The following is a 19,520-nucleotide window of genomic DNA, read 5'->3' on the forward strand; positions in this document are numbered from 1 at the left end:
CTTTCAATAGTCCAATATGTGTGCTCCAAGTACACAAATTTTGAGATTGCTCATCTAAATTTAGCTGATTGTAAGCATTTGACAGGTCAAGTTTTGAATACAGTGTACCCCCTTCAAGCGCTGCAAAAATGTCGTCTATTCGAGGTAGTGGATACTTTACGTCGATCAAAGACCGGTTTAATGTAACCTTATAGTCACCACAAATTCGTATGTCACCGTTTGGTTTTAAAATCGGTACCAAAGGTGTTGCCCATTCAGAACTAACAACTTGCTCTAAAATTCCATCATCTATGAATTTTCGTAACTGCACTTCAATCTTTTCTTTCCATGCTAATGGTACTGACCTAGGCTTGAAAAATATTGGTTTTGCATCTTCTTTTAATAGTAACGATATCGTATTCGTAGTATATGAACCTAAACGAGGCTCAAAAACTTCAGCAAACTCCGATTTAATCTGTTCTGTAATTACAGAATTTGGTTAATTTACGTACACATTGTTCACCTGCATTAACTCAAAATTAAAAGCTCTCAAAAATGTTCTACCTAGCAAAGGTGGACTCACTGCATTGGTTACAACAACAACAATTTGTTTTTTTAGACCTCGATATTCGATCGTTGCATCGTACTCACCAATAACTTTGATTGAATCTCCATTGTAATCTACATATGGAACTAGACATTTTCTAAGTGGTCTGCTGGTATTTAAGCTTTCGTAAAATGTTTTTGGAACCAATGTGCACGGTGCACCAGTGTCGCAAGCAATTTTCGTTATGTTTCCATCAATTTTTACAGGTAAATAATATACTGCATTAGTTGAGGTTGTATCAACGCTATAGATAGAAAAGTTATAATTATCATTATCAAAATTATTATCAGAATAGGTGTCATGTTTTGTTTGAGATACATAATTTACGGATTTTTTTGATTTATTTTTACAAATGCTCGCCAAGTGACCTATTTTTCCACAGCTGTGACATTTGCATGCCTTATACTTGCAATTGTTTGAGTTATGATTTCGCCAGCCACAGTGTGTGCATGGCTGCTGCTTCTTTTCTCTGCCAGCGTCGCAGTCGTTTTCGCCGTCGCCGTCACCGTCGCTTCTGCCGCCTCTGTAACTCACGTTTCGGTTGCCCTTGAAATGACTTCTGCCGTTGCTCTTTGCTTGATCTCTGTTCTCGCCTCTTTGCCTCTGCCATTGACTAGTCCCGTTCTTTTGATGCATGTAGTTGACGTTGTGTTCTGTCTTCCTTGTGCTGATCTTCGTCTCCATGATCATCGCCTTCTTGAGTGCATCAGCCAGAGTTAGATTTTCGTCTTCTTCACATATTCTTTCATATATAGGGTTGGGAAGGCTCATCACAAATTGGTTTAATACAAACGCTTCCAGATTTGAGCCAAATTTGCATTCCAATGCCAATTGTTTAACTCGAGCATACCACTCCGCTACAGTCTCATCTTCACTTTTTGTGGACATGTGAAATTTTTTTCTTTCTCTGAATATGAGTGTAGGTGGTGTGTAGTGTGTTTTTAAAATTTCACATAATTCTTTGTATGCTTTTGATACGGGTGATACCGGATTGCACAAACTATGTAGTACAGTGTAAGCCGCTGTACCGATCGACTTCAACAAAACTGCCTTTTTTGTGTTTTCCTCTTTCACATTCAATTCGCACAAATGTATGTCGAATTTTTCCTTCCAAATGCAGAACGTTTCTTGGGGTGGCGAAAACTCAGCAATTGTTGCCATTTGATAGAATGTTGGTGCTTCATTTTTCGTCATGTTGCTATTCTTATAGTGTCATCACTTTTAACATGTGTATGTATATTAATACGTTTTATTTTATGCTCGTCGCCAATTATGTAGTGTATTGACACTCAGACTTAAGCACGCGTTGTCTTCAAGATTCTCTTTTATTCTATCTCACTTGGATGGTGTGACCGTATATAGATATTAATATAATACCTAACACTTTCGGTCACCATAAAACAAGATACATGACTCAACGCGTCAACGTGCCTCATCTTCGTTCCTGAGCGATGTTCTATAACATAATTAAAATCTTGTAGGCACAAGGCGCAAAGTGCTTCTCTCAAAGGAACGTTTTTCTTTTTGATCGTCATTGTAAATGCATTACAATCTGTGACAATTTTGAACTTTATACCCAAAACGTATACACGCCATTTCACTAAAGCTTCGATAATTGCCAGAACCTCAAGGTCATAAGCAGGATATTTCTCTTCACATGGATTAGTCCTACGGCTCATATATTGAACTGGATGGAATTGGCTGTCTTCCAAACTCTTTTGCAGTAACACGGCTCCATACCCCCATTTTGATGCATCAGTATGGATTTCTGTCTCCAACTTCGGGTTGTACATTTCTAAAACAGATCTACTAATCAATGCTACCTTTAGTTGTTCAAACGCAACCTGATGTATCTCCCTAAATTCAAATTAAACATCCTTCCGCAGCAGATCTGTCAATGGTTTTGCAATAACAGCATAACCCTCAATAAACTTTCGGAAATAAGAAGTCAATCCTATGAAATGCTGCACTGCTTTTTTATCAACTGGTACTGGGAACTTTTCGACTGCCCTCGTCTTCTCATCACTTGGTCTTATCGTATTCTTTTCTATTATATACCCCAGAAAATTAACCTTTTGTCGTAACAGCTGACACTTTCTCCAATTTATACGTAGCCCATTCATTTCCGCTATCTTCAGTACTTTTCTCAACTTTAACAAACCCTCTTCTATATCTTGACTACAAATAATAACGTCATCCATATAGACTGCTGCTTCATTATTCTTTACCAAATCTCTCAACACAGCCATTATAAATCTGGTAAACACCGCTGGAGAATTTGAAATTCCAAATGGTACATATAAAAATTCGAACTGACCATTCTGAGTCACAAAAGACGTATATTTTTGAGACTCGACTTCTACAGGCACATGGAAAAAACCATTCGTTAAATGGTGGAATACTTTGCACCCTGCAGTTTCTCCAACACTGTATCCATATGTGACATTGGAAAGTTATCGCGAACTATTTTCTCATTCAGCTTTCGGTAATCACAGCATAGTCTCTTGCTACCGTTCTTTTTGGGTAGCAATACTACTGGTGATGCATACTCCGATGTACTTGGCTTTATAATCTTCTGAGCCAGCCACTCTTCCACTTGCTTGTCCACGATTTCCTGTTCACACAACGGTAATCGTCTCGGATGCTGGAAAACTGGTATCTCATCCACTAATACAATTTTCATTTTTATCGGCGCATCTACATTTCTCTGAGGTTGGTACTTTCCTACCATACCCCTAACCTCTCTAGCATGTGCTTCACTGAGATGACCAACATCAATTGAAAACTCCTTCTCAACTTCGTCAATACTTGACATGCAAATGCCTTTATATTCATTAAACAATTCCACGCATGAGGACGATGCTACCTGATCAAGTTTCTTATCTTTATCCTCGCCACAAACTCTACGAACAAATCTTGTTCCTGTCTTAGAAACTTGCATGTCAACATGATCCAGAATAGTCCTTCCTAAAATGGCTTCACAACCAATATCCTCGTCTGGAATGACATGAAATTCTACCTCCATTTCAATCTCATCGATTTTCACTGGTATCGAAAAGCTACCAAAAGTTACAACTTGACTATCTCCAATACCTGTTAAAAATTTCTCCTGGCCGATCAGTTCAAGATGTCCAAATTTCAAAAATACCCTCCTGCGAATTAAACACAAATCTGCTCCAGTATCAATCAAACCTTGGAATACCAAATTCGCGTACTTAATATCCTTTAATTCCAAACCTGATGGAGTGAAAATACCTGACGGCTTATCAACGACTTCCTTATCTCGAATAATGTTCGTATTCGATCTCTTTTCTTGTCTGGTTTCGACCTTGACATTACAGCTTGCAGCACGGTGTCCTGGTTGGCCACATTTGAAACAACAAAAATCATTTTTGGGACAATCTTTCCTCAAATGCGATTTGTCTCCACACTTAAAACATTTCCTAACATTCTCTGCCATCGACCCTTTCACCGAACTCTCACTTTTATTACTCAGCGGCCAATTCTTACTCATCGGCTTGGATCCGCCTCTAGCTTTCTGGTAAACATTGATCTGAAATTTAAGCTCCTTTAAGTTTCTAGCTTGGTACAGCATTGCCTTACTTGCCCTAGCGTCTGGTATACCATCCACAAAATATTCGATTAAACTCTCATCATCTAGTTTAATTGGCTTGGCTATCTCCATTAACGCATACAAAAACTCATGCAACGACTCTCCTTTTTTCTGCTGGCGCTTTTGCAACATTCTATGTACTTCTACGGACGACAGTTTAACACTAAACTCATCCAACAGAGCTGCCTTCAACGAATTCCAGTTACGAATATCACGCAAACTACGAACGAAAGATTTTGCTGCACCAACTAACAACTGCTTGGCATAAATGAATAATTGTAATTGACTCCATTGAACAGTAGCTGCGCATTCTTCTAATTCCTCTATCCATTGATTGATTTCGGGGTTATTAGAACCAGAAAATTGTGACACACTACCTTCCACGTCTTTTAGCGTAAACCAAGATTTATACTCTGCCTGTCGCGTACCTGGTTGAACTGCTACGGTATCATATACTGCTGTTACTACGGACTCATTCTCTGACTCTTCTTCATCCTCAACTGGAAAGCCGTGATGTATTAATAGTCTATATTGCAAATCGCGCTTTCGTCCCGTCGTCTGCAACGCAAGCTCTCTTAACTTCTCTCGCAAATCTGCGACTCTCAGTGTCATTATCTCTTCAACTTGCATCGTGACGATTTAAATATAAAATAATTGATATTAGCTTATATCTAAGAAAATGTAATTAAATCAACTTAAACAACCTTATTACTGCTGGCCTGTTAACAATTTTCCAGTTAACATCGACTCCGAAAACGCCTTTAAAGTCGTCACTGTTAACGATCGCTTCTCTGTTAACGCTCACCTTACTATGGGTTTACCCTTGTTAGCTCTCGCTTCTGCGCAGAACTTTCCAGACTCCAAATTTGACGCACACACACCACCACATCCAGATCTCGCTTGCCTGTCGATGTCGCTGTTGCCGTCCTCTCTTTGTTGCCTTGCCTTGCTCTCGCTGTTCGCCGTTAACTCGTCGCTTCCCGAATCGTCGCTGCTTCTGCTGTTACAAAATGGTCGTCTCCTTGCTGCTTGTCTCTTCTTGTAGTTGTAGTCTCCGTCCGACGCAGTGCAACACAACAACAATCAATGTTCTTTGATTCTTGCCGTTTGCTGCCGTCGTTTTGTCGCTTCTGCTTCCTTTGGCACGACCACCCTCAGATTGTCGTCTCTGTGCCGCTTGTCTCCTTGTAGCTCTAGCCTCTCAGACGCAATGCACAACAACAACAACGAAGGTTTTGATTCTTGCTATGCTCTGCTCTCTTTGGAACGAACGCGCTCAGATTGTCGTCTCTGTGCCGCTTGTCTCCTTGTAGCTCTAGCCTCTCAGACGCAATGCACAACAACAACGACGAAGGTTTTTATTCTTGTTGTGTTTGCTGTCGTCTGCCGTCGTTTTGTCGCTTCTGCTCTCTTTGGAACGAACGCGCTCAGATTGTCGTCTCTGTGCCGCTTGTCTCCTTGTAGCTCTAACCTCTCAGACGCAATGCACAACAACAACAACGAAGGTTTTGATTCTTGCTGTGTTTGCTGCCGTCTGCCGTAGTTTTGTCGCTCCAGCTCTCTTGAATGTCTGCTCACACTAATGCGCCTTCTTCGACAAGTGTCTCTCTCGCACTTATAGGCCAGACTGCAATTCAATTTTGCACCGCGACCGATCTCTTGTGTCACCAGTCTCGTGTTCGCCAACATTTCCAAATACACGCACAAATCTCACTTGCAAATGTTGTTGTCTTGGGCTTATTTTCGGACGAGCCCCCAATTTGTAGTAGTTTAAGTTTCTTGATGGCAACGAGTAACATTTATTTGATAAGTATGTTGGACTTAAAATTATAACAGCTCCAAGTTTTACAAGTATGTTTGTGACTAATTATATGCGTGTACGTCTGATGCGTGGCTGAACTGACAACTGACTAATCTCTCTCTCTTGCTATCGGCTCTCTCAGAGCCGATTACTGCTCTATCACGACGACACGACGAAAACACGACCGCTTCGTGTCTCTCTCTTTCCTTCGTTTCCTACATGTATTCTGCAATTTCTTGTGTCTCTGTCACTTATTGTTGTTGCCTATAATTCACTTTACAGTCCACCCGGGGGCGCCATGAAAAATTAGAAGAGTTTTTCTAATCAATTACCGAAAACTTTGGGTGGCTGTAATTTAAATTATTTATTTGGCGGGGCGAAAAACTTGATACGCTCGATCTAATTCAAGGTTTGCGAACAACTATGTATATTTTCTTCACAATTCAAATATCTTACTTTAGCTAACCTACGGTGGCAAAGCGGGGCGAATTCGCCAAGAGCGAGAGAGCGAGCTTTTATTGTGCTCCCGCTTTGCCCTAGCCTAACTTACACTAGACTTCATAATTCAGATCAATAACTAATAATTGTGGCCATGGATGGAAGGTCACGCAACAAAATGTTTAAGAGTTTAAGGGCAATTTGTGTTTTCCGAAGCTTTTCGCAATAAGTATAGATTACCTTGACTACATCAATATTTCTGAAAGTAGTGCTCTTAATTGCTAGGGTCATATGCGACTGAGAGAGGAGTTGCTCACTTTTGAAATCGTTTGCTGTTAAGTTTTCTGTTAATTATTGTGATATTACGCCATTCTGTCAACCGATGTCTTAGTAAGACTTTGGGTCGAGCTTCAGCTTGGACAAACAATGAAGTTGTTTGTCAATTGCTTGGGCAAATACTCGTACTCAGGTGGAAAAACAAATACCAGAATGGGGAAGAGGTTAAGATGGGAGACAAGAAAATATCAAATAAAGGGCCAATTAAGGAAGGTGATTGTGCGATTCTGTTTATCTTATCAACAACAAATTTTGACCCCAGGGGCGTCATTTACAATCCTCAATTTGTTTGCATACTAAAGCAAAATTAGCCGAAGAGCTACCACAAAAGAGAAGACGATGTTTCCTGATTCCCAATTCGTAGGCTATTGATAAACAATCAGTGGGGGAATATTCAAATTAGCCAGGTCTCATGTGTGATTAGCCGATTTCTCACACATTTCAAGCATCAAAGCAGACAGCAGACAGAACGGAACAGAACAGAAAAGAACACAACAGAGCGGAGAAGACGTTGAGCTGACGGCTGGAGGGATCAGATCCCACAGAAGAAGCCGCCTTGAAATTTACGAAAAGAGCCGCGTATAAATCGCAAGATTTCAGCACTGCCCAGGGCTTTATCTAAAGCTCCATTCGGAACAGTATTCAAAGCATAAAGCGTAACCAATTGATTGCTAATTGATATTGATGTGTCGATTATTTTATGATTATTCTTTATGATCGTTAAATTTTGATATACCAAAAGGCGAGCGAGATCGAACACCAAACTTGATTCAAACTTGTAGATCACTTTGAACAATCAAGCCACTCCCTGAGTACTTCTCAGGCCTTGTCTTACCTTGTCTTCAGTTGGATTGTTATAATTTAATAACTACACGGGAGGGCAAATTAAGTCTGTAGTTCGGGTACCACAAAAACCACTTAAAGACGCTTTCTTTAATTGCCCCCAAAACGAAGATTTGGTTTTTATTTTTCGAGAAACCTGTGGGATAGCTTTCGGCTGCGGATGTGGCTGTGACTGTGGCTCTGACTGTGGCTCTGCCTCCAGCTGCTGGCCAGCTCCATAGACAGACAGTCATTTGTGTGAAAATCATCGTAGCATGAAGCGTTGTCAAATACCGTTTGATGCGGGGGTCGGTCCACTCTCATGCTTTTGTTTCGGCCATTTCAAGGTCTGTACAGAAACCGTCTGTTGGGTCAGACCTCCCTCCATTGACCAGAGCAGAGCTCTAACAATGCGGGTTCTGGCATCATTTTCATAGAAAGGGCATTAGAAGTTACTCATACGCAGCGTGGGTTGGATAAGATTAACGAAAGCCCACATAGACATAGCTCATCCTCCCCATTCTCACTTGACTCTCTGCAGACAGCAGAATGAGCTCTAACAACTGCGGTTTCATCGATCCGCAGGGCCAGTTGAGTGCAGCCCTCGCTAATCGAGACATACGGGAATTCCACACTGCCCTGGACAGCGGTGGCCAGGCCAATCGCCAGGACGATCGAATGCCTCTCAGGTGGGATCCTGCATTCAGCTGCTGCTCGAGTACGGAGCCTCTCCGAATTTGGTGGATCAGGGTGAGTTCACGCCCCTCCACCATGTGCTGAAGAATAGAAAGATTGAGGCAGGCACTAAGCTGGAGCTGATCCGACTTTTCCTGAAACAACCACAGTTGGACATTGACAGCTATCGGAACGGGCAGGTACGCCAGATGCTGAGGGATTAGTATCCGGAACTGCCGTTGCCGGAGCTGCGCGAGGCCGGAGCAGAGATCGACTGCGAGCGACTCCTCCGCACGCTGCGGGACGGAGACGAGAACCAGCTCGAGCAACAGTTCGCGGAGTACCACCAGAACGTCAGCGGAAACGCAGACAACCAATGCAATGCCAAACAGGAGGAGTATCAGTCCCTGCTGGCGGAGAGTATCAAGCGGGGCAAGCAGCGAGCCTTTGAGGCCATCCTCGAGACGGGCTCAACATTAATCCTTCAAAATTGAGCGACATCAGCCCCGTGGAGTTGGCCATAATCTGGGGCAACCACAGGGCGCTAGAGAAGCTGTTGAAGCATCCGCAGCTGAGGCTGACATCGCATTCCAAGCTGCTGAACGCGGTTATCAGTCGCCTGGGTGAGCAGCCGCTGGACGACTTCTGTGACCACCAGCGCTGCTTCCAGCTGCTGCTCGAGAGCGATCGTGTGGACATCAATGAGGCGGACAAGGCTGGCCTGGTGCCACTCTCCTATGCGGTCAAGTATCGCAACACAAAGGTGGCACAGGAGCGTCTACGGCAGGGAGCGTATATCGGGGCGAGAAGCGCGTTCGGAGATCTTCCCATACAGGAGATGGACCCGAAAGTGCTGGAGGAGCACTTCGATTCCTGCATCACCACCAACGGGGAGAAGCCCGGTGACCAGAGTTTCGAGATCATCATCAACTACAAGAATCTGATGAGACGCCAGCGAGAGCCCGGGCAGTCGGACAAGCGGAGCATTGGCCATCCTCACCAATTGGAGGACGAGATGACTCCAATCGCATACATCGCCGATTCCAAGGAGCTGCGTTACCTGCTGCAGCACCCGCTAATCTCGAGTTTCCTCTTCCTCAAGTGGCACCGCCTCTCGGTGATCTTCTATCTGAACTTTCTACTTTACTCTCTCTTCACTGCCTCCATTATCACGCATACGCTCCTTAAGTTCCACGAAAGCGACCACACGGGCCTGACTGCCCTCTTCGGCCTGTTCTCTTGGATAGGGATTGTGTATCTCATGATCCGAGAGGTCATACAGCTTGCCCATGTCGCCGCTGCTGTACTTCAGGTCCATCACGAACCTGATGGAGGTGGCTCTCATTGTCTTGTCGATCCTAACCTGCATGGAAGCCAGCTACGACAAGGAGACGCAGCGCATACTGGCCGTCTTCACCATTCTGCTGGTGTCCGTGGAGTTCTGCCTGCTGGTTGGCTCCCTGCCAGTACTCTCAATTTCGACGCACATGCTCATGCTGCGCGCCGTCTCCAGCAGCTTCATCAAGAGCTTTGCTCTCTACTCGATCTTTGTGCTTACGTTTAGTCTGTGCTTCTACATACTGTTTGGCAAGCCCCAGGTGGATTCCTCCTCTCCGAAGGACAGCACGCCAGAGCCAGCAAAGGAGGGATAAGATGATGGTCACTTCAACACATTCTCCGTGCCCATCGAGGCGCTCATCAAGACGTTTGTGATGCTCACGGGAGAATTTTATGCCGGTGACATAAAGTTTGACAGCGTCTACACTTACCTGATCTTCCTGCTCTTTGTGTTCTTCATGACCATTGTGCTGTTCAATCTCCTGAATGGTCTGGCTGTCAGCGAAACTCAGGGTGGGCTTATATTTCCTTTTCTTCCTCGGCTTTATCCAACTGTTTTCTCCCCTCTCTTTTCCCACAGGCCATCAAGGCCCAGGCGGAACTGAACGGCGCCATTGTCCGCACCAATCTGCTGACCCGCTACGAGCAAGTTCTCAATGGCCGAGATGGACACGCTCAGACCTCATCGTCCCAGTTGAACAAAGTCAGTGGGTCGCTCGAGGAAGACCATGAGCTAGTCACCGGTTCAATCGTAATTTTCTTCATGCTTTTCTTGAGTTTCACGCCCTCGTGGCTTTTCCCACACTTGGGACCCCACTAGGCAGAAAAGCGAAAGGAGAGAAAATCTTCACTGATGAATCGCCTGATCGCATTTGCGAATCGCTGGGCTGTGAACAAGCTTGAATTGAAAGAGTGTCGGCACTTCGGTGTGCCAAAGATACATATCTTTACCCCTTGAATCAGCTCGTGTTGATTTTCCTGCCGTGCATTGCACTTTTGAGTTCAGGTCCTACAGGTCCTACAGTTTGGTCGTCGCAACTAGAACTTGAACCAGTTGGACTGCGGAGTGGGTATCCTACGGTGCCAGGTGAGGATCTGAAGACACGGCGACAGCCTCTGATGATTGCGATGGAAGATGAGTGACAGGCAGCTATGGTACTGTTTCTGATACTGATTTTTATTGAACAAATGCATCTCCTTATATAGCTAGCAGTGGTACTCTTATTCTATGGGAAGGAACGCACAGGCTCCTTGTGAGTGTATTTTTAGATTGGGTACACTTACTCTGTGCGGGGGTTATATTTCAGTGCAATTACTTAGGTACTTGGCGGCAATAAAGTAGATAGTTTATTGCTTGATCCCTTTTGGTGGGTTCGAGGTTACAAGTGCTATTGTCTATTCTTAGTTGCTAATGTATTTTTCGTGTCGTCATATTCAGTTACCAGAAATGACATGGACAATTTTATTTATGAGTATTTGTGTATGAGATTGAACTGTATATTCCTAATATTCATTAAATACATGTCTGTGGCTGAACATTCTCCCGGCCGTTGAACTGGTGGTCAACCATCGCTCAAGTCGACGGCAAACCGCCGTGCAGGGGGTATAGGGGGTGATGACATGGCTGGATCGGGATTTGATGGCCTTGGTTTCCATAGTTGATACTTCTCTCGGAAAATGAAGGCAATGATCAATAAAATTAATATTGCTAGGGTTGCGTAAGCAGCGAGTTGATGGTGCTGCACGGTGGTGAGATGGTGTGGCAGCTCGTGATGATTGATGGTTGATAGTTGCTGGCGTAGATCATCAAGTTCTTGAAGAAAGTCTGATGTCTGGTTCTTCAGTTGCCACATTGGTGGCGAGGGTTATGTCTCCGGTGGGCTCACGTCACGAAACCGAGTGTAAGTCGATTTTACTTCGCTGATTGTGGTGCTGAAGGTGCTGATGCTTACTTCAGTATTGCGAGCAGTGCAACCAGGGGACATGGAGAGTAGACCAGTTCCTTCCAGTGTTATGGTTGACGGAACTCCGTTGCATACTGCTTGAAGTTTAGTTATAGAATGCGTTGCGAAGATCCATTTATTTAGATGCTGAGTTTTTAGCCACACCGTATCAGCCTTTATGTGTGTTACCTGACACAGTGTTTCTGTTTTATTGTTAAACAGTTGAAACTCACAGCAATTGTCCACATTGAAGATCGTCTGATGGTCAAAGCAGATGAACTCCTCGTTGTGTACTTTAAGACAACGTCGGAATTCCTCTTGGGTAGTGCCCATGAACTGGTCTCGATGGATGTTCACCGTTATAATGGTGGTTTGAGGTCAAATAGACTCCAGCTTGTTGAATCCCAAAACGGAATTGGGATGATGCTGAAAACTTCGAGCTGAGCTGTTGAAACTAGCGGTAGCGTCAGCTTGAAGATGACGTGTTTTGCAGTCGGGGTTCCTTCGGCTCGCATGATTCTGTAAAGTTGAATCACCTCCTTCGTTGTGACCGGCAGCATTTGATCTTCTGGCAAATGATCCCGTATCTGGTCTAGTTGGTCTATTAGTTGCTCGGGAGACACCAGCGTGGAGCTTATTCTCCGATGATGAATACCGATTAGGACATCAGATATGTCGGACTGCATTCGTTGGAGAGTTGTTGTGAGCAGGGTTAATTGTGCTATTAGTCCTAAGTACGCTTGAGTCAGATGATCGCTGTGATATGACCCTCTTTCTCGGTTGATAGTAGCCATATGCTGTTCCAAAATTTTTAGGCGATTATCAGTTGTTACTTTGTCTTTTCTGACTACGTTTATTGTCGCGTCGACAATTGATGTTTGGTTTTGGAGCAGATGTAGTAGAAAGTATTCATTGGTTTTCACTTTCTCAATTACTTGAGTCATCTCTTCTGCGTATTTTGCGTCGAGAACACCAAAAAGACTGCTTGCTACATTTCCTATGATGTCCAGCGGCGATCTGCGTTTTCGAGAGGTTTTCATTAAAACGCTTCCTGCTTGTAGCTCGTTATGCACATGTTGAAAGTGTTGAACTATGGAGTTACATGCCGGAACATTTTTTAATTCAGGGCACATGTATCGTAACTCTGAAATTCCAGCAGACATTAGTTGCATATCCTTCCAATATGGGTCCAAGTCATAGTTTACGATCATGGTCCACTCAGACGTTGCTATTCTTGATGTTCCAAGTTTCTCATAGAATATTCCAGGCTTGTTTGCAAATTGTGTCACATTTATTGACTGTGACAATGCTAATGGAAGCATGAGCAACAGCACCACTAATGTTGATGTTAATGTAGGTGACAATTTTGTTGTTCGCTGTGTGGGTGGCGGCCTTCTGGACGTTACACACATTCACTTTTACGACAAATCCAATATACCCAAATACTCATTTTGAGTATCGGGTATAATAATGCCATAAATTGGATAAACAATCCAAGCACATTTTGCCAAAAAACAGACTTTATGGACAAGCAATTTAGTTTAGTGTTTACTCTGCTCTCCTCCTCCCACGCAGCTAGAGGGTCTCTCGATCTGATCACATCACGTATTCGGGAAGGGTATGGTAAAATATCACGTGAGAATGTTATAGCAGTGTAAGACAGTACGTATATAGTATAAATTATTGACAGACGATCGGAGAAACGCGGCTGATCCTGTGCAGCTGGACATATACATATTCAGTTTATCGCGTTAAAAACTTTACATTAATTGCGAATGAAGATAATCTCATTATTATTTTTCTTTTAAAACTAGTAATAATGTCGTTGGACTCCCTTTCCTTTGTGACACACTTTATTCTCAAATTCCAGAGTGATACGAGAGTACTTTTTTTTTACCAGTGTTATAGTATATACAAATGTGAGCTCCAAGAGAAGGGGGAATAAAATTCCACTCCAGACTCCGTATACTCTGTGATTTCGACTGGTTTCCGTAGATGAAGCAAATGTTTAAGAGTTTAAGGGCAATTTGTGTTTTCCGAAGCTTTTCGCAATAAGTATAGATTACCTTGACTACATCAATATTTCTGAAAGTAGTGCTCTTAATTGCTAGGGTCATATGCGACTGAGAGAGGAGTTGCTCACTTTTGAAATCGTTTGCTGTTAAGTTTTCTGTTAATTATTGTGATATTACGCCATTCTGTCAACCGATGTCTTAGTAAGACTTTGGGTCGAGCTTCAGCTTGGACAAACAATGAAGTTGCTTACTCGTACTCAGGTGGAAAAACAAATACCAGAATGGGGAAGAGGTTAAGATGGGAGACAAGAAAATATCAAATAAAGGGCCAATTAAGGAAGGTGATTGAGCGATTCTGTTTATCTTATCAACAACAAATTTTGACCCCAGGGGCGTCATTTACAATCCTCAATTTGTTTGCATACTAAAGCAACATTAGCCGAAGAGCTACCTACAAAAGAGAAGACGATGTTTCCTGATTCCCAATTCGTAGGCTATTGATAAACAATCAGTGGGGGAATATTCAAATTAGCCAGGTCTCATGTGTGATTAGCCGATTTCTCACACATTTCACGCATCAAAGCAGACAGCAGACAGAACGGAACAGAACAGAACAGAACACAACAGAGCGGAGAAGACGTTGAGCTGACGGCTGGAGGGATCAGATCCCACAGAAGAAGCCGCCTTGAAATTTACGAAAAGAGCCGCCTATAAATCGCAAGATTTCATCACTGCCCAGGGCTTTATCTAAAGCTCCATTCGGAACAGTATTCAAAGCATAAAGCGTAACCAATTGATTGCTAATTCATATTGATGTGTCGATTATTTTATGATTATTCTTTATGATCGTTAAATTTTGATATACCAAAAGGCGAGCGAGATCGAACACCAAACTTGATTCAAACTTGTAGATCACTTTGAACAATCAAGCCACTCCCTGAGTACTTCTCAGGCCTTGTCTTACCTTGTCTTCAGTTGGATTGTTATAATTTAATAGCTACACGGGAGGGCAAATTAAGTCTGCAGTTCGGGTACCACAAAAACCACTTAAAGACGCTTTCTTTAATTGCCCCCAAAACGAAGATTTGGTTTTTATTTTTCGAGAAACCTGTGGGATAGCTTTCGGCTGCGGATGTGGCTGTGACTGTGGTTCTGACTGTGGCTCTGCCTCCAGCTGCTGGTCAGCTCCATGGACAGACAGTCATTTGTGTGAAAATCATCTTAGCATGAAGCGTTGTCAAATACCGTTTGTTGCGGGGGTCGGTCCACTCTCATGCTTTTGTTTCGGCCATTTCAAGGTCTGTACAGAAACCAGACGGTTTGGTCAGTTTCTGTCTGTTGGGTCAGACCTCCCTCCATTGACCAGAGCAGAGCTCTAACAATGCGGGTTCTGGCATCATTTTCATAGAAACGGCATTAGAAGTTACTCATACGCAGCGTGGGTTGGATAAGATTAACGAAAGCCCACATAGACATAGCTCATCCTCCCCATTCTCACTTGACTCTCTGCAGACAGCAGAATGAGCTCTAACAACTGCGGTTTCATCGATCCGCAGGGCCAGTTGAGTGCAGCCCTCGCTAATCGAGACATACGGGAATTCCACACTGCCCTGGACAGCGGTGGCCAGGCCAATCGCCAGGACGATCGAATGCCTCTCAGGTGGGATCCTGCATTCAGCTGCTGCTCGAGTACGGAGCCTCTCCGAATTTGGTGGATCAGGGTGAGTTCACGCCCCTCCACCATGTGCTGAAGAATAGAAAGATTGAGGCAGGCACTAAGCTGGAGCTGATCCGACTTTTCCTGAAACAACCACAGTTGGACATTGACAGCTATCGGAACGGGCAGGTACGCCAGATGCTGAGGGATTAGTATCCGGAACTGCCGTTGCCGGAGCTGCGCGAGGCCGGAGCAGAGATCGACTGCGAGCGACTCCTCCGCACGCTGCGGGACGGAGACGAGAACCAGCTCGAGCAACAGTTCGCGGAGTACCACCAGAACGTCAGCGGAAACGCAGACAACCAATGCAATGCCAAACAGGAGGAGTATCAGTCCCTGCTGGCGGAGAGTATCAAGCGGGGCAAGCAGCGAGCCTTTGAGGCCATCCTCGAGACGGGCTCAACATTAATCCTTCAAAATTGAGCGACATCAGCCCCGTGGAGTTGGCCATAATCTGGGGCAACCACAGGGCGCTAGAGAAGCTGTTGAAGCATCCGCAGCTGAGGCTGACATCGCATTCCAAGCTGCTGAACGCGGTTATCAGTCGCCTGGGTGAGCAGCCGCTGGACGACTTCTGTGACCACCAGCGCTGCTTCCAGCTGCTGCTCGAGAGCGATCGTGTGGACATCAATGAGGCGGACAAGGCTGGCCTGGTGCCACTCTCCTATGCGGTCAAGTATCGCAACACAAAGGTGGCACAGGAGCGTCTACGGCAGGGAGCGTATATCGGGGCGAGAAGCGCGTTCGGAGATCTTCCCATACAGGAGATGGACCCGAAAGTGCTGGAGGAGCACTTCGATTCCTGCATCACCACCAACGGGGAGAAGCCCGGTGACCAGAGTTTCGAGATCATCATCAACTACAAGAATCTGATGAGACGCCAGCGAGAGCCCGGGCAGTCGGACAAGCGGAGCATTGGCCATCCTCACCAATTGGAGGACGAGATGACTCCAATCGCATACATCGCCGATTCCAAGGAGCTGCGTTACCTGCTGCAGCACCCGCTAATCTCGAGTTTCCTCTTCCTCAAGTGGCACCGCCTCTCGGTGATCTTCTATCTGAACTTTCTACTTTACTCTCTCTTCACTGCCTCCATTATCACGCATACGCTCCTTAAGTTCCACGAAAGCGACCACACGGGCCTGACTGCCCTCTTCGGCCTGTTCTCTTGGATAGGGATTGTGTATCTCATGATCCGAGAGGTCATACAGCTTGCCCATGTCGCCGCTGCTGTACTTCAGGTCCATCACGAACCTGATGGAGGTGGCTCTCATTGTCTTGTCGATCCTAACCTGCATGGAAGCCAGCTACGACAAGGAGACGCAGCGCATACTGGCCGTCTTCACCATTCTGCTGGTGTCCGTGGAGTTCTGCCTGCTGGTTGGCTCCCTGCCAGTACTCTCAATTTCGACGCACATGCTCATGCTGCGCGCCGTCTCCAGCAGCTTCATCAAGAGCTTTGCTCTCTACTCGATCTTTGTGCTTACGTTTAGTCTGTGCTTCTACATACTGTTTGGCAAGCCCCAGGTGGATTCCTCCTCTCCGAAGGACAGCACGCCAGAGCCAGCAAAGGAGGGATAAGATGATGGTCACTTCAACACATTCTCCGTGCCCATCGAGGCGCTCATCAAGACGTTTGTGATGCTCACGGGAGAATTTTATGCCGGTGACATAAAGTTTGACAGCGTCTACACTTACCTGATCTTCCTGCTCTTTGTGTTCTTCATGACCATTGTGCTGTTCAATCTCCTGAATGGTCTGGCTGTCAGCGAAACTCAGGGTGGGCTTATATTTCCTTTTCTTCCTCGGCTTTATCCAACTGTTTTCTCCCCTCTCTTTTCCCACAGGCCATCAAGGCCCAGGCGGAACTGAACGGCGCCATTGTCCGCACCAATCTGCTGACCCGCTACGAGCAAGTTCTCAATGGCCGAGATGGACACGCTCAGACCTCATCGTCCCAGTTGAACAAAGTCAGTGGGTCGCTCGAGGAAGACCATGAGCTAGTCACCGGTTCAATCGTAATTTTCTTCATGCTTTTCTTGAGTTTCACGCCCTCGTGGCTTTTCCCACACTTGGGACCCCACTAGGCACAAAAGCGAAAGGAGAGAAAATCTTCACTGATGAATCGCCTGATCGGATCGGATGGGCTGTTATATACTCACAACACATACTCATTGGCCGCATTTGCGAATCGCTGGGCTGTGAACAAGCTTGAATTGAAAGAGTGTCGGCACTTCGGTGTGCCAAAGATACATATATTTACCCCTTGAATTAGCTCGTGTAGATTTTTCTGCCGTGCATTGCACTTTTGAGCTTAGGTCCTAAACGAGAGTCACACACCACACACTTGCACATTATTATCATTATCATCATCATTATGATAATTATTATTTATTATTATTATGTGAGCGAACGAATGCTGATGAAGCCTCATTGTCAATGTCGAAAGTTATGGGATTGGTTAAGGAAACCCAAGGTGGGATATGAAAAGTATTGCGTTCTGCTCTGGCATAGGATCCCAGCTTTAATATTTGGGGGATTCCCCTTCCAAGCAACGTTGCGACAATCAACGGAAATTGATTAACAACTGTATGTACATATGCATCTACAGTGGGTACACAGCAAGGCAGGCGCGATTAGATACAGGCCAGCGCCGAGCAGCGTAGACACCCAGTACCCTGCCACCCTCCGAGGGAATAGTACATAGTACATATATGCTGGCAGCGTTCCCATTCAATCTACTCGACGGCTGATGCACGCCAGTAGCCCCGCTGGAAACTTCCGCAGATTCTGGAACGCAGAGGATGCGGGCTATCGGCGACAGGGGAATACTACTAAGCAGAAGGAGAAGGCGAGTTCATATTATTCCCAATTTAATGCAAGAAAAATAAAGAGAGTGGAGTGGGCGATGCCAAAGGCAGAAGAAAGGCTGTAAACCAAAAGAAGAAGGCCTGTCTCGCTCTCTCTCGTGGGAATTGACTTTGAATTTCGAATATTTCGGTATCTATTTTCTTTGCGGCCAAAAACGGAGACGATTCCGTGTATTGCGATGCCAGCATCAACGAAAATAGATGCCCAAATGGAAGTGCAAACATCTCTCAGGGGAGGGGTGGAGTGTCGGGCGTGTGGCCGTGTGTCTTCTGTCAGTGTGTGATTGGATACTGCTTGCTGCTTTCTGCTCGATGGCTGCCCCTAGAGCACGAGGTGCAGGCGTATCTGGAACACCAGCTGCTCGACGGTCTTCTTCAGGAGCGCCGCCAGGGACAGGATGAATCCCAGGAGGCTGAGGGAGAACAGGGGGTCATGAGGTCATGAGCACGGCAAAGAAGACGAGCGTCTCGTCGCCCCGGGCATTGGCCATGCGCCACAGCAACTGGCGCTGGATGGTGCGCAGCTTGAACTTGCTGTTCCACAATCGGTGGCGCTTCGAGCCGACGGTTTCGTTGAAGCCCACGGTCTTCTCGACCAGCCAGAACACCGCGCAGCACAGCAGTTGCAGCACCAGCAGCACGACCTTGACCACAGCGGTCTCCAAGACGAGGTGGTACAAGGCCACCATGCGCTGACGGTGCTCCGGCTGCATTGTGGAAAGCACGACTGCGCCGAGGGACTCCAGCGGGGAGACCCTGGGGAAGGGCCGTCGGAGAGCTCCTCCCACTCCAAGTCCGACTCGGTGCGCTCTATCGAGCTGAACTCGCTCTGGCTCTGACAGGTCTGGCTCTGACAGGAGCACGACTTCTCCTCTTGGTCCTCCTCCGTGGGCATCGAGTAGTCGCCCTCGTAGTCGCCCTCGTAGCGGCAGTCGGAGTACTCTTCGTGGGGGTCGTCGTAGTAGTCTCCGCGGCTGTCCGGAGAAGCGCCGCCTGTCCAGAGGGAGCTCAACACGGGCGGTGGTCCCATCGAAGCCATCTGTGGCACAGCATTAAATCTGCAGGGAGCCGGGGGTAAGTTATGTCCTGGGGGAAGGGGAGTCTGGGCTGCTGCCGCTCACCCATCTGAATCCCCCATCGGAGGGAAGGTGGGGGTGAGCGTGACCTATTGGACCCATTGGGCGGGACAGCAGAGGACTGGTGTGGATTTGGCCTAGGAAGGGCATCGCATTGAGTCCATTCTTGTCGGCGGAACCTTCGGGGGGACCTGCAGCCCCGGCTGCTGCTGCTGCTGCTGGTCGGTAAAGACGAAGGATCCCATGGATCCGAAAATACCCCGCGAGCGGGTGAATGGGGAACGTGGATT

The 19,520-nt window shown here is 45.9% G+C and overlaps 1 protein-coding gene and 2 pseudogenes across 1 annotated transcript; 2 read left to right on the forward strand and 1 right to left on the reverse strand.

Annotated features, from left to right (window-relative positions):
* The first annotated feature begins 8,297 nt into the window (after nucleotides 1–8,297).
* LOC117194636 lies at nucleotides 8,298–10,651 on the forward strand (annotated as a pseudogene).
* Nucleotides 10,652–15,239: 4,588 nt separating this feature from the next.
* LOC117194637 lies at nucleotides 15,240–17,288 on the forward strand (annotated as a pseudogene).
* Nucleotides 17,289–18,585: 1,297 nt separating this feature from the next.
* On the reverse strand, nucleotides 18,586–19,309 carry LOC117194638. The gene is made up of 3 exons (XM_033399155.1): nucleotides 19,276–19,309; nucleotides 18,852–19,212; nucleotides 18,586–18,663 (listed from the first exon to the last, which is right to left on the reverse strand). Exons 1-3 carry the CDS (start codon nucleotides 19,290–19,292, stop codon nucleotides 18,586–18,588), a joined length of 456 nt encoding a protein of 151 aa, XP_033255046.1. The 5' UTR covers nucleotides 19,293–19,309.
* Nucleotides 19,310–19,520: the final 211 nt, after the last annotated feature.

The sequence above is a fragment of the Drosophila miranda genome (assembly GCF_003369915.1).
Source record: "Drosophila miranda strain MSH22 chromosome Y unlocalized genomic scaffold, D.miranda_PacBio2.1 Contig_Y3_pilon, whole genome shotgun sequence".
Classification (NCBI taxonomy): domain Eukaryota; kingdom Metazoa; phylum Arthropoda; class Insecta; order Diptera; family Drosophilidae; genus Drosophila; species Drosophila miranda.

Excerpts from the sequence above, each read along its gene's own strand:
- LOC117194638 (XM_033399155.1), bottom strand. Across the intron at positions 18,664-18,851 it reads CACAATGCAGCCGGAGCACC|CGCCAGTTGCTGTGGCGCAT; the intron begins GTCAGCGCATGG and ends CGCACCATCCAG.